This window comes from Gorilla gorilla, chromosome 3 (assembly GCF_029281585.2).
Source record: "Gorilla gorilla gorilla isolate KB3781 chromosome 3, NHGRI_mGorGor1-v2.1_pri, whole genome shotgun sequence".
In the NCBI taxonomy this organism is placed as follows: Eukaryota; Metazoa; Chordata; class Mammalia; order Primates; family Hominidae; genus Gorilla; species Gorilla gorilla.
This window is the reverse complement of record NC_073227.2, coordinates 126,624,115-126,639,739: the sequence shown is the minus strand read 5'-3', so window position 1 is coordinate 126,639,739 and position 15,625 is coordinate 126,624,115. Positions and strand designations below refer to the sequence as shown.

Below are 15,625 nucleotides of genomic sequence, written 5' to 3'. Positions count from 1 at the left end.
CTTGTAAACAACCAAAGTGGTTTATGCTGAACACTTGCTTTCCTTCTTGAGTTCTTGAATTTTTGTACATGCCAAGCAGAGAGTGCCTGTGTGACAAGTCCCAAATAAAATCCTTGGATTTTCAATGAGCTTCTCTGGCCAGAAACATCACATAACATTTGTTCTTCAAGATTGGAAAGAAGTTAAAAAAAAAAAAACAGAAAGAAAAGAAAACGAAAGATACATCACATACATGGTGCTATATTTTTGTTGCTGGAAGAAGAATGTATTCTGTGTGATCCCTGATAGGAGGGAGAGAGCATAAGGAAGCCTGTATATAGGTTCCTGGAGACTCCCTCTCTATCTTTGTCCCTTGTGATCCAGCTATGCCCTTACTATGTCACTGTAATAAATCTTAGCTGTGAGTACAGTTATTTGCTAAGTCTTGTAAGTCCTTCTAGTGAATTTCTAAACATGAGAGTGGTCTTGGGGACCCCAAAACAACTAGAGAAATAAGCAAAATACTTGAATGGGCATATCACACAATAATAAACCCAAATGACTAATAAACATATGAATATATGCCTCAATGTCATTAATTTTCAAGGAAATGCAAAGTAAAACCACAATAGATTTTATATACCAGATTGTTAAACATTAAAAAGTCTGTCAAATGTCAAGTGTTGGTGAAGAAGTAAAACAATAGGAACAGTCATTCACTGCTGGCAAGTGTATAGATTGGTATAACTCCTTTTGAAAAACATTTGGCATTGTGTAACGAAGTAGAAAGTGCGCATATCCTATGGCTTAGAAATTTGGTTCTAGGTTGTTAACCTTGGGAACCTTTTGCAGATGTATACCATACATGGCATTCTGTGCAACGTTGTTCATAATGTTAATAATAAAAAGCAGGAAACAGCTTAAATGCCATTGCCATTTGAATGTATAAATAATGTTTTTTCATATAATAGAAATAAGAATTTAATGGATACAACTTCATGCAACAATATAGATAATCTTGATTGAAAAAGCAAAAGAATACAGTCATCCTAATTCCAGTGTTATAAAGTTCAGAAATATGCTTGACTAAACAGTACATTTTTTAGGGATACAAACATGGTAAAACCATCAGGAAATGGAAGAGAATGACAAACACAAAAATTCCAGGTATCTTCTCCTCTGGAGGAATAGGGGTGGAGATACAATCAGGGAGAAGCACAAAGGGACTTTTGGTGATAATTTTATGTTCTTCACTTAAACTTCTTCTTGGTACATGGGTGTTCATTGAAGCTTTCTTCTTTACACCTTATTCATATTTAATAGGCAGTGTTTTGCATTTATTCAATGTTTGCTAAACCAATTTTCAAAAAACGTTTTATGTCAGTGAAGTTGTGAGGAAATAGGCACCCTCATGTATTACTTATGACAATATAAATTGATACAACCTCTCCAAAGGGCAACTTGGTGTGATAAATCAAAATTTAAAATGCACATACCTTACGATCTTGGAATGCCACTTCTAAGAATATGTCTGTCATTTATATGCATATACTTGTGGGATATGTAATAGTCATAATATATTCATCTCATTATTGGTAATAGCAAAAGAATGGAAGTTCCAAAATGTTTTTGTTTCATCAAATTAAGCGCATCAATGAAATTATTGGCAGTTTTCAAAAAGAATGAGGAAACTCTATACTTGTGTTTTTAAAGAACAATCTCTAAAATACACTTTAAGTGGAAAAAAAGTACATAGCAATATGTATAGTATTCCACCATGTGGGGCAGAGGTGATGGGTGGACAAAGTTATATATACATAAATATGTATGGATGACAGGGGTGTAGAGATAGGAGTTTTACTTTTCAATTTGTATCTTTTTCATAGCATTAACATTCTTACTACTAAAAATAAATACTTTTTTAAAAGATAAAATGTACTTTAAATATTAATTCAGCATTAAGGGAAGATAGGCAATAAGAAGGAAGGAAAAACACTTGGAAGCCTAGAGGACTGTGTTAAAAACACAGAGAGAAGCAAATAAAGGAGCTAATGCTGGAGGGAGACATGAAGGTTTTAAAACTATTTCAGACTTGTGTATATTTACTCTTGATTCCTTGACATTAAAGGTCTGTATTATGATGGTTAGTTTAGAATGCTTTCTAGCAACAGTTGTTAATTTAATTGCATGAGACTTTTACATAGATCTTACCACATTGATTGTAAAAATGTACTATCGCTTCTCTCCCTGTTGTAATTTTTCATTATTTTAATGTATCATTACAGGTATCCCTCATACTTGGCCCCTGAGGTAATTGCACAGGGAATTTTCAAAACCACTGATCACATGCCAAGTAAAAAACCATTGCCTTCTGGCCCCAAATCAGATGTATGGTCTCTTGGAATCATTTTATTTGAGCTTTGTGTGGTATGTATAAAGAAGTATTAATATAATAAAAGGAAATTGTGCATTTATTGGAATAATCTTTTGGAGAGGAAAGTTAATAATAGTATGTTTTTGCTGTACAAATTAATTACATATGAGGAGAAAAGGCTTAATTTGACTTAATCATGTTTGATAATTTCACATATTTTTTGGCATCTCTAGAAACATACTTTTACTAAGTGTGAATGTAAAGGTTACCAGATGTATATTATTTTGATATCTCTATAATGTGTATATTTTTACAAAGTTAAGATGTTTATATTGTTATATAAGATATATGTAGTACCATTAAAAATTTAACAAGATATTGAAATGAAAACTACGTTTTTAGAAGATTGATATGACAGTAATGTAAGATTGAGAAGAATAGCAGCTTTTTTTCAATGAGCTCTACCTGTAGTTCTGATTTGATAAGTGTTTAAGAACATTGTTTCTTCTCTATTAAAAAAAAAATCAAAGCATCTCTTTTTTCTATAAACACCAGGTAATGTTAAGCCTTTTCCTTCTAAGTTTATTTAAATGATCATATAAGCTTAATTTGTTTATGATAGAAATATAATGATAGCCAACATTAATGAAGCATATTCTACATTACATAACCCTCACCATAACCTGTGGTATATGTACAGTTAATATTTTAATTTTACAGATGAGAAAAGTGAAACTTCAGGTGGTGTTAAGTAGTTTGCCAAATTTATATAACTATTTGATGGTGGAAGAGTCCAATTTGGCACACAATCATTGCTCAACTCATAAATGCTGAAGGTATAAGTGTTTGACTCCAGACCTTATACTAAGGAGCCTCCTGAGGCAGACTAATAAGGAAATAATTAAAATATAATGTGTGCATCTTAAAATATACCAGGTGCTGTAGGAGCATGAAGGATGGCTGTCTGAAGTTATTGTGGTAAGAGGAAGGAGTGTTATGAAGTTTTTTTAATGGAGAAACAGACTACCTGAATCATGATATTTAAGTAAGAATTAGCTCGGTAGGCGAAAGAGTATAATCAGTCTTACCCAGGAGGCATCTTGGTCTCAATAAAGTAAGACTCCACATGGCCTGGAATACATCTAGATATCCAGGTATGTGTGGATCTCAAAAGTGAACAATGCTTACATCAAACTAGAATGTAATGACCCTTAGATGTATAAAATGTTTAAATGATACATATTATGCAACACTTTCTAAAATGTTATTTCACCAGTAATTTTTCTTTAGTGGAGCTGACTTTAAAAATCCGATAAAACTTTTGGAGATAAATAGAGATGCCTGATAAAATCAGTTTCAGCTATAAGGGGAGAAAAATGCCTTCCTAGAAAAAACATGTAAATATTAATAGAAATTTCTTTTCTCATTTTATTTAGGGAAGAAAATTATTTCAGAGTTTGGATATTTCTGAAAGACTAAAATTTTTGCTTACTTTGGGTAAGTGTCATACAATTGCTTATCTTTCAAATATAAATATAACTTAGTAACTATTAGTAATCATGCACATTGAGGATGTGTTCTTTTGAAATAGTGAGTACACTGAAATATCCTCCCTTTACTCAAGTTGCTGATGATCGGTGGTAATGATCAGCAGAACAGCATATGAGGTCCCTTCTAAAATATTACAGCAGAAATTTCTTTATTCTCTGAGGAATTTTAACCTAGATGGAAATAATCTCAGCTTTATGATCTAGCCAAGTAAATTAACTTGTGAAATCAAAATGAGAATATAAAATTGTATTTCTGTAGCAGTTTACCTTCAGACAATGTATCTTAACTTTTGGGCTATCTTTCTATTTGATGAATCATGTACAAATAACAACTCAAGAAGAATATTGATTTTTCCTTATAAAATGCTCATATGAATTTTCATGTATGTGGATCCAAACATGTGTAATTCAAATTAATAAAAATTTATGTAATCTACTTTAGAGTGGAATTAATTAAGCATGTTTGGTAATTAAGGAGAGAAAAACAGTGATAGAACACTTTATGCAAAAGAGTGACAGATTAGTATCCAAGTTAAAAACATTTACAAATAAGAATATGTACAGGAAAGTATTAGTAAACATTAAATAATAATGAATTATAAATAAATTTGCAAAAGTTTTTCCAGATTTACCACATTTAATTACAAAGATTGATACTACAGCTATTAAGAAGCCTTGGAGATTCTTAAATGTGGTCTGTAACCTAAACTTATACTTTAAATTCCCAAATAAATGTAAGTACATTTTCCAAATTATGTACAACAAAAATAAGTTAGTCTTGTAATCATGAAAAAAAAAACACCAAAACTACAAAGCCTTCTTAAAAAGCGCTGTTTATATACAGTCATTTTTTGAAGAGGATTGGTTCTAGCACCCTCACATGTACCAAAATCCATGTGTGCTCAAGTTCCGCAGTCAGCCCCACAGAACCCATGTGTATGAAAAGTCGGTCCTACATACATGCAGATTTCGCATCCACAAATACTGTATTTTCAACCCGTGTTTGGTTGGAAACAATCCACATATAAGTGGACCTGTGCAGTTTAAACCCATGTTGTTCAAGGGTCAGCTATGTGTGTCTGCATGTGTATATTTAGAGAGAGACAGAGAGAGCTAGAGTATCTTTGCCTTCCTTATAAAGGAATTGCTCCTTTATCAAACTGTTTAAGCTGATATCTTTCAGTGTCAGTTATTCAATTAGTATTTATCTGAAGCTTTTCATTTTTATCAAAACGTGTAAAGAAATTTAACAAAATGATAAAGTTTTCAGTATTTTAAGTTTCAAAATTGCATTACTCCATTAAAACATTTTTGATCAGTTTATTTTCTGGTTTGTTGGACAGATTAGAAAAATAACATTTATTCATATAGTTTTTCTGTTTTATAGACTGTGTAGATGACACTTTAATAGTTCTGGCTGAAGAGCATGGTTGTTTGGACATTATAAAGGTTTGTCATTAATCTGGGTCTTAGTCCACTTGTGCTGCTATAACAAAATACCTGATATTGGGTAACTTATAAAGACAAAAATTTATTTTTCCACAGTTATTGAAACTAGGAAGTCCAAGTTAAAGGCACCAGTACGTTTGGTTGTCTGGTGAGGGCTGCAGTCTTCTGAGAGAGAAACACTGTCCTTACAAGGCAGAAGGGCAAGCTAGGCAATTGCTATGTGAAGTCTCACCTTTATAAGCCTCTTAATGCCATTCACCAGGGGAAGAGCCCTTATGACCTAATTACTTCTTAAAGGCCTCACCTCTTAATACCATCACATTGGCCATTAAGTTTCAAAGTTCATGAAGCCTAAACTTTGGAGGGAACACATTCAAACCATAGCAATCTGTGAATGAAAATTTATTTTACACACTTGGGATCCAGTTGGAAGCTATTTTAAAGCAATGCTTATTTCTCTTTAAGTATTTGCTTTTTCACAGTGACTAAATTTGTATAAAGTACAAATAAAAACTTTAAAAACATCAAAAACTTCTAGAATAGCAAACATTTGAATAAAGCATATTTCTAAAATTGATCATTTTAATTAATTATTTTCTCTCTTTATTTACCAGGAGCTTCCTGAAACTGTGATAGATCTTTTGAAGAAGTGCCTCACCTTCCATCCTTCTAAGAGGTTGATATTATTTAGAGATTGGGATTACATTGAGATCCTTTATGCATAAGCAATTGATATTTTTCTTGTTTTAATATAATGGATTAAAGATAATGTACATATGGAGTAGTATATAATTGATATCAGTATCATAACTGTGAATGATGTAAGCTTTCATTTTTTGTGAATAAATGAAAAAGTAATTAAAGTTAAACTACGGTCAGAAAACTGACATATACTAAAGAAGTTACTAGTTCATTTCCAAGCTTTTAAATAGAATATTAACTAAACTATGGAATGTAGGTATTCCTAGACCCAATAATAACATCAGTGAAATGAGAATAAAAGTTTGTTGTCAATATGTATTATAGCAATGAACTTGGGTCAGTGGTGTGATAAACTAACAATTGTTGACAATAAAAAAGGATTTCTTAGAAGTTTCATTAATTGACTTTGACTTGATGATGTCACTACTAGTCATACAGCTGTCCCTAAATTCCTTTAGTATGTAATGTTTGAAAATAATGTAAACAAATTTGCCTTTAGAAAAACAACTTTATCAAGACATGTTAGAGAGAAGTAGTTTTGTGTGAATGTACCACGTTAAAGGACAGGAAGAAAAGCCAAACGGTATTATTACAATAGTTTGCATAAATATTATTTAATTATTTATGATATTCAGTAAAGCAGGTGAATGCTAGTCAGGGTAAAAGTAAACAATGCAGAAGCTTTTATGGAATGATATTTTTGATACATCATGAGGTAAAGTACAACATAAGTAAAAAAATTCAGTATTTACTCACAGTTACTTGATTATAATATAAAAGTATGCATCTAGACTCTGCAAAAGAGAGCTGTATTATTTTCTGTGCTAATGAGGTATATAAGACTTTTATCCATTCTCTTGAATGTATGCCATTATTCTAGGAAATTTTTTATGACTTTCATTCATGCTGTGTATTTTAAATGTTCTCAAGGCCAACCCCAGATGAATTAATGAAGGACAAAGTATTCAGTGAGGTATCACCTTTATATACCCCCTTTACCAAACCTGCCAGTCTGTTTTCATCTTCTCTGAGATGTGCTGATTTAACTCTGCCTGAGGATATCAGTCAGTTGTGTAAAGGTAATGATAAGTTAAAGCATAGAGAATAATATGAGCCTTGTTTTTAAAGAAGTTTCCTTGTCCTACTTTCAGTTTTGAATTTATCAACAATATATATTGGTGGGATCATGGGAATTAAGAGACAATTCTGGAAGTGATTAAAATATAACTGACTGGCTGGGTGCAGTGGCTCATGCCTGTAATCCCAGCACTTTGGGAGGTCAAAGAGGGAGGATCACTTGAGGCCAGGCATTTGAGACCAGCCTGGTCAACGTAGGGATATCCTGTCTCTACAAAAAACAACAACAACAACAAAAAAACAAAGTATATGCACACACACACAAATATATATATATAGTTAGTCAGAGCCTAACTTCCTTGGATAATATCAGAGCCTAACTGAACTGGTGAGGGGAAATAGCAAATTGCAGCCAGCTCTAGCCTTCTGTGTGGTGGTTAAAGTTAACAGAAGCATTCTGTAGTGAATCCTGTGATTAGTTCTGAATCTTTAAGTGAGCCTGTGCCTCTAGCCTTTAGACAAGTGCTTCCTTGCCCTTAAGGAGTGGCTAGAATACACATAAACACACACATTTGAGCTAACAGTTTATCCTTTATATTTAAGTTACTGATATTCTATATAATTTATTTATAAATGATATCTAAAAATAATATTATTGATAAGAATTACATACCATTATATTCTGCATATTGAAGAGAATATCAGCTTTTAGACTTTCAATTCTTGTGTGAAGATTACGACTCTTGGAATGTAAGGTTTAGTGACACCAGTAAGTTACCTTTATTCTGAAAAGTTGTTATGACTTAAGTCATGGCAGAAAATGGTTACTAAACATTCATTCAATTAAACATTTATTGAGTTCCTGGTATGTGTCACATACTGTATCTTTAAGTAACATTCATGCCAAATGGGAAGGCAGACAGACATTTAGTTATACAATCACTGTTATAAATGAAGGTCAATATGAATATAGCACAATGGCAGCATAGCAGGAGCACCTAATTCTGTATTTCTGTCTGGGACATCAAGGAAGACTTCAGAAAAGGCAGCCAGCCATTGCCTTGAGATATGAGGGAAGGAACAATTTGTGTTGGTTGCCTCCCCATGTGCTATTTTCTCCCCTTATTCCTTTTCCAATATAGAGTGTAAAATTTCCAATACTATGTATTCATTATAAAGGGTGAAAATTCCAGATGTTTTTTTCTAGTTTCCCTTGCTATGGGCAGTAAGCTTGTGAACTAGAGTTGGCTAATGGGATCTAAATGAAAGTGCTGGACATAAGGGCTACTTATAGGGAAAAAACAAATTTTCTTGTCAAGAAAGGTACTGCAGCATAGGTTCACCACTTTCTTCTCTTCTGAATGCAGGAAATGGTCTAGAATTTTGAAAAGCGTAGGCCCCTCCTGTACCTATGATTTTATTAAGAGATGAATAAATGTCTTTATTATATAAGCCACTTTTAGTAGTATATTATTTTCAGCCGGGAGCATTCAAATTATTACAAAAATTGAATCAGAATCTGCCAGTCATGGCATACCTCCAGTAGGAGAGGGGAAATATCAAGCTCCAACTCGTTCTAGCCACCCCTTAAGGGCAAGGAAACGGTTTGTCTAGAGTCACTGGCTCACTTAAAGATTGAGATCTAAATCATAGGACTTACTACAGAATGCTTCTGTTCCCCATACCTTAACCACCACATAGAAGGCTAGAGCTGGCTGCATTTTGGTATTTCCCCTCTCCAGGTCAGTTAGGCTCTGATATTATCTAAGTGAGTTAGCCTCTGACTAACCGATTTATCCTGAAGACAGACCTTGTTAAGAACAGTGCTCATTGCATTTCAGAATGGTTCCATTTCCTCTGCCACTGCTGTAAACATAAGGGCATTTTCCTCCAGTATTTACTGTGAGAACCTTGTCAGTCTCCAGACTCACAAAAGTGTGGGGGTATCCCTTTTGACTGTTTCCCTCTGGAGTTTTTAACTCTCAGACTTGTCCACACTGAGCCTCCAGTAATTTATCAATTACAGTTTAGGTTTTCCAAACTTGGCACTGGTTCCTGAGGCACTGGTTCCTGAGGCACTGCTCATGAATGTCTGTTCCAGAATGCCATAGCTCCCTGTATTCTGTCTGTCTCCAGTCCTGGGGACAGAAGTTTGCCCTGTGTCCTCACCTCTCTTACAGATCCAAGAATTGTTTATTTTTCAGTCTGTTCAACTTTTTATTTGTTGTTAGGATGGAGTAGCAAATTTCAGGCTCCCTACAATCAGAACTAGGAACTGGAAGTCTGTTCTTCAGAGTTTATGTTTTTTAGAATGGCAGCTATTACTGCCTGTTGACGTTTAATAAAAGTAGAAAATATAATACAATGATTCCTTAAATTTGCTTTTAATAGATATAAATAATGATTACCTGGCAGAAAGATCTATTGAAGAAGTTTATTACCTTTGGTGTTTGGCTGGAGGTGACTTGGAGAAAGAGCTTGTCAACAAGGAAATCATTCGATCCAAACCACCTATCTGCACACTCCCCAAGTAAGGAAAGAAACTTCTCTTGGGAATTTAAATAAATAAATACATGGTAATAATTCTATGGTAATAATAAAAAAGAAAATTGGTGGGTTTTTTTTTTTTTGAAAATTGGTTGTTTTTAAAATTTTTTTGGTAGGCATCCCAGCTAAGTGATTATTGGAAGCAATTGGAATCAGCACCTTGTTTGATTGGCCAAAGTTTCTAATTGCAGAGTTCCCATCAGTTGTCTTTGATCAGTAATTTGCTTTGTGACCTATTTGAAGTGAAGTTAATATTATGGAATATCTTGCAATAATTGATGTTAATGAAAAATACACAAGTCACAATAGAATATTTAAGACAGTTAACTAAAAACTAGCTTAGTGTTCCTACTATGAAGAACTATGTTCTTTTTCCAAATATACTTGTAAATGTAAATGAACTCTGTGGTCTCACTGCATGTCCTAGAGATCATTACTATGCTAGTGTGTTGCAAAAAAATCTGCATAACTGTATAAGAAGATATCATGCTAGAAATTAGACTGGAAGTTAAATACCTCTACAGCCTTGGGGCTAAGATTGTTATTGACATTGCTATTCATGTTTATTCATAAAAATATGAACCTAAATTTCTTGAGCTTCTACTAATACTTTAGATTTTTAATTTTAGGCTGGGCATGGTGGATCATGCCTGTGATCCCAGCACTTCGGGAGGCAAGGCAGGTGGATTGCTTGAACCTAGGAGTTTGAGATCAGCCTGGGCAACATGGCAAAACCCTGTCTCTACAAAGAAAAAAAATTAGCTGGACATGGTGTTGTGTGCCTGTAGTCCTAGCTACTCAGGCAGCTGCAGGTGGGAGAATCACCTGAGCCCAGGGAAGTTGAGGCTGCAGTGAGCCAAGATCATGCTACTGCACTTCAGCCTGAGTGAATGAGAGACCCTGTCTCAAAATAAAATAAAATTTTAATTTTTAGATTTCTAGACTTAGTTTTGATTATTGTAGGCAACTGTAGAAGTCATCTGCTCATCATTTTTTTCTTTACTTTTTAAACTTTTGTATTGTTTGGATTGACTAGTTTCTATTTTTTTCTCTCTTAATCTGATTTTTAAACGTTAACTTTGATTATACCATTCATACATTGAATTAACTAGAAAGTTAGAGGTAAGATTACAGAAATTCCAAGAAGAAATGGTTTAAAGGATATGTAGATTCTTAAAAGTAATTTATTGAAATTGTAAACAAATTTTATTCATTTATTATTTAATATCCTTTCTTCTATGAGGTTACTATCCAATATGCTTTTTCTTTCATCTTCCCTTTATCTTTTTCTACACGTATAAAGTTTCTTGGGAACACATTGAGTTAATGTCAGGAGAGTACTGTTAGCATTGAAACTGCATGAACAAAGGGTTGTAAATGACACTTTTGTTTTTCTGAAATTCTCTATACTTATATTCATACCAACTCAAGAGATATTTGAAAATGAGACTTGTTTGAAGAAATCTCAATACATTGTTTTATATGCAATGTATATGGCACATATGTATATGTTTATGTATATGTATACATATGTTTATGTATATGTGGCACATATATACCATGGAATACTATGCAGCCATAAAAAATGATGAGTTCATGTCCTTTGTAGGGACATGGATGAAATTGGAAATCATCATTCTCAGTAAACTATCGCAAGAACAAAAAACCAAACACCGCATATTCTCACTCATAGGTGAGAATTGAACGATGAGAACACATGGACACAGGAAGGGGAACATCACACTCTGGGGACTGTTGTGGGGTGAGGGGAGGTGGGAGGGATAGCTTTAGGAGATATACCTAATGCTAAATGACGAGTTAATGGGTGCAGCACCCCAGCACGGCACATGTATACATATGTAACTAACCTGCACATTGTGCACATGTACCCTAAAACTTAAAGTATAATAATAATAAAAAAAACATTGTTTTATTAAACATCCAGTCTAAAGTTTTAATTCTTTTTTGATGAAGGGATTGATGACTTAGAATAAACTTTACTTTCTAGAAGAAACAATAAACTGGATTTTGTGTACATATTATTTTTAAAAATTTCTTTTCAGTTTTCTCTTTGAGGATGGTGAAAGCTTTGGACAAGGTCGAGATAGAAGCTCGCTTTTAGATGATACCACTGTGACATTGTCGTTATGCCAGCTAAGAAATGTAAGAATGATATTTTGAAAGTTCTGCTTTAGTATTTTTTCTTTAATTAAAACCTTACAGATACACAAGAAATCTTGTATGCCTCTTTGATTTCACAAAATATGGGAGAGCTTCTGTAAAATATGTGCCCCAGAGTAGAACTGCATCTGTACAACTTCAGCTTTATTACCTGATTGTTCACAAAAATGATTTTATCAGTTTATCTTTTTGCCATCATTGGGTAACTGTTCTCATTTCTTTATTTACCTGGTAACACTTTCTTTTATCAAATTTTAAAAAATTGTTAATCTAATGGTATGGAAAGGTATTTTGCTGTAATACTAATTTTTAATTTCCTGATTATAGTTCAGTTGTAAGTCTTTTCACGTATTATAGCAGTTCACCTACCTCTTCTATGTATTACTGGTTCATATCTCTTGTCAGTTTTTCTGTTGAGTGATTTCTTATTGATTTGAGAACTTTTGAAACTATGTCCCTGATATCGTATCTTTGTGAGCTATATGTCATGGAAATATATTCTAATCTGTGGCTTTTCCTTCAACTTTTTGATTCTTTTATTGAATAGAATTCTAAATTTTTATCAGTGTTTTCTTTTATAGTCAAATATATTTTGATATATTTTTTCTTGTAACTTATTTAAAGTAATAGCAAGGTTATAAGTATGTTTTGTAATGTTTTTATATATTTCCTTATAAAAAATTTAAATAATTGTTTCACATTTAGTTCTTTAATCCACCTAGAATTTATTTTAGATTAAGTTGTAAGGAAGGTATCCAATATCATATTTCATTGATTTAAAAAATACCCCTTGTCTCAGTACCATATATTGAATAGTTTTCTCTTCACTTTTTTGATCTATAATACCAACTTTTTCTCTGTGCATGGATATGTTTCTGGGCCTTGATATTCTGATTTGTTGGCCTGTTTTTCTAATTTTAGCAAATACCACATTGCCTTAATCTATAGTTTTATGTGAACTGTTGATATCTAGCAAGGGAAGACCTTCAGTTTTTTTGTTCTCAAAATGGAGTAGGAGCTCTTTAACATCTTCCTCTACTAGCTGATTTTTATAATCATCATAAAGAACTTCATAAAAAATTGTAGGGTTTTGATTGACATTGCATTGAATTGATAAGTTAATTTGTAGAGAATTGATGTATTTAAAATGTAGGGTTTTATTTCTTGAACATGCTTAAATAAATATGTCATTTATTTGTCTTATTTTATATAATAATTTTATTTTTAATGTCTGTGTATCAGTTATCAGATTTATTCCTAAGGTAATTTATTATTGCTCTTGTATATAGAATATATATATATGTAAGTATGAGTATGATTTTTTCCAACATTTTATTATAAAAATTTTTAAACAGAAAAGTTGAAAAGCATTTACAGTGAACAACTTACCACCTAGATCAAGCATTGATATGATCTATTAGCAAAATCAAGTCACACCTATTCATTGACCTATTATGTATAGCTGTTTTGTTCTGCATTGGCAGAATTGAGTAGTTGCGATAGAGACTGCATGGCCCACAAAGCTAAAAATATTTGTTTATATGGCCCTGCATAGAAACAGTTTGCTAATCCCTGACCTAGATTCTATAATTAACATTTTACATGCTTTATCACATGTCTGTCTATCTTTCTAGCTATTCATCAATCCATCATATTTTTTGTTCTTGCATTTCAAAGTAAAATGAAGACATTACTACAATTCAGCTTACACATTAGAGTTTAAGATTTGTTCATAGTTCTTTTCTAGGCAAAATTTTCATATAGTAAAATGTATAGATCTTAAGTATACCAGTAGATGAGTTTAAAATATACATCAATAATATTTTTTCATGTAGTAAAATGTACCAAATCTTAAGTATACCAGTAGAGGATTTTAAAAAATAAATCAATAATATTTTTTAAAATACTATTTCAACTACTGTTTTGTGCATGATTAGTAACACAATTGATTTTTTTATGTGGATTTTGTGTCAGGCAACATTGCTGAACCTATTCTTTTTTAAATAATATGTCTATAGATTCCCTGTGGTTTTCTTTGTGAATTAAGGTAGTGTTTTTTCCTTCATTTCCAATTCTTATCTACTCACTTCATCTTTTCTCATTATTTTTGCTGAGCGTCTATAACACTATTGAATAGAAACAAATAGTGGGCACTCCTGTCTAATTTCTGGTTTTAAAAGTTTGCTTTTTATATTTCATAATTAAGTATGATATTTGTTGCATTGAGTTATAGAGGTCTTCTATTCTTAGTTATAAGTTTTGTTATGAATGGGTGTTGAATTTCACTGAGTGTTTTTACTGTATCTATTGGGATGGTCATATGCTTTTTTATGTATTATGTTAATGGATTTAATTATGTTTATGGGGTTTTTCAATGTTAAGCCATGTTTATATTTCTGGGATAAACCCAAACAGATCATGATTTCATTTTTCCTTTTTTATACATTTGTGTTTTGATTTTCTAATATTTTGTTTAGAATTTTTGCATTTCTGTTTCTATTTGAGATAGGCCTGTGAGTTTCTTTTCTTTTACTGCACCATGCTAGTTCGGTATCAGGGGTATACTAGTCTCATAAAATAAATAGGAGAGTGTTGCCTTTTTTTTTCTATTTTCTGGAAGACTTTATATGATTACATGTATCTATTTCTTGAATGTTTCATGGGAGTTAGCTTTAAAACCATATTGTAAGGGCTCCTTATCCCTATTTGGGTGTAATCATTACTTCAGTCTGCTTAATGGTTATAAGTTTACTCAGGTTGTTTATTTTGTTTTTAAATCATTTTCTAAAGTTATATGTTTTAAGGCCTTTAAACTTGCTCTTCCCACTGCCTGTAACACTCTTCCGGTGCTTCCATTTCTTTTCTTTACATTCTCTGCTAAAATGTCACCTATTTGTGGGCTTTTGTTGGCCATCCTTTATAAAATAGCAACGCCACACCTATCCCTTGTATTCTTTATCCTGTTTTGTTTTTTTCCTCCATTGTACTTCTCTTCATTTGATGTGTTATATGTTTTCTTCCTATATAATAACTAAATGAAGGAATGAATCCTGTTATTATGTAGAAGCCCTATTAATATCATAGTAAAGTATAGGGGAGAAGTATTTTATAATCTTATCATTAAGTCCCAGTTTTTTAGTGAGCCTGTGTTCCTGGGCTGTGACCTTCACAAGGCTTCTCAGCTTCTTCCACTCCTCCCCAACATGAGACAGGAAAGCTAGAGGGGCTGGAGTTGGGTATTTCTGTTCCCCTACATCAAAGACTAGAGTGGACTGGAGTTGAATATTTCCTTCCCAAGTTGGTTAGATTTCTGCAAAACCCAAGTTAGTTAAGACCTGACGGAAGAGTTTCTGTTTAAGACAGGCCTCTCTTAAGGAAAACAGAGTACTCTGGCTGTATTTCAGATTGGTTACTTTCCACCTCCCCCTGCAGGAAGTCAAGGATATTTTTCTCAGATCTTCACCCTGAGAACCTGGTGGGACCTGCGGAGGTTAATCTCATGGAAGCAAGGAAGGCCTCCCTAAGGCTGGGCCCCCAGAAGTTTTTCTCTCTCGTATTAGTCTGTGCTCAGCCTGCAAGTATTAGATAATTACCTTTTAATTGATCTTAACAGGCTCCAGCAGTGACTCTGTTCTTGTTGAGCTGTGATTCCCTGTATTCGAGGGTCCCTCCAGCTTTGAGGACATCACAATGCTCTGATTCTGACAGATGTGAGACGAGTTCTTGATTTTCAGTTTGTTCAGCATTTTTCTTGTTAGAGGAAGAA

At 32.9% G+C, this 15,625-nt stretch overlaps 1 protein-coding gene across 5 annotated transcripts in view; it reads left to right on the top strand.

Annotated features, from left to right (window-relative positions):
- Window positions 1-15,625, top strand: part of TBCK (TBC1 domain containing kinase) — a 265,095-nt gene that overhangs the window by 62,129 nt on the left and 187,341 nt on the right. For all 5 annotated transcript variants that reach the window (XR_010133450.1, XR_008679124.2, XM_019025572.3 and 2 more), the window contains exons 6-12: window positions 2,265-2,406; window positions 3,790-3,850; window positions 5,291-5,352; window positions 5,967-6,028; window positions 6,985-7,133; window positions 9,523-9,661; window positions 11,742-11,841. Coding sequence is in view for 3 of the 5 variants with exons in the window: in XM_019025572.3 (XP_018881117.1) it covers window positions 2,265-2,406; window positions 3,790-3,850; window positions 5,291-5,352; window positions 5,967-6,028; window positions 6,985-7,133; window positions 9,523-9,661; window positions 11,742-11,841 (715 nt within the window). In the remaining 2 variants the exon portion in view is untranslated. The remainder of the gene's footprint in view (window positions 1-2,264; window positions 2,407-3,789; window positions 3,851-5,290; window positions 5,353-5,966; window positions 6,029-6,984; window positions 7,134-9,522; window positions 9,662-11,741; window positions 11,842-15,625) is intronic.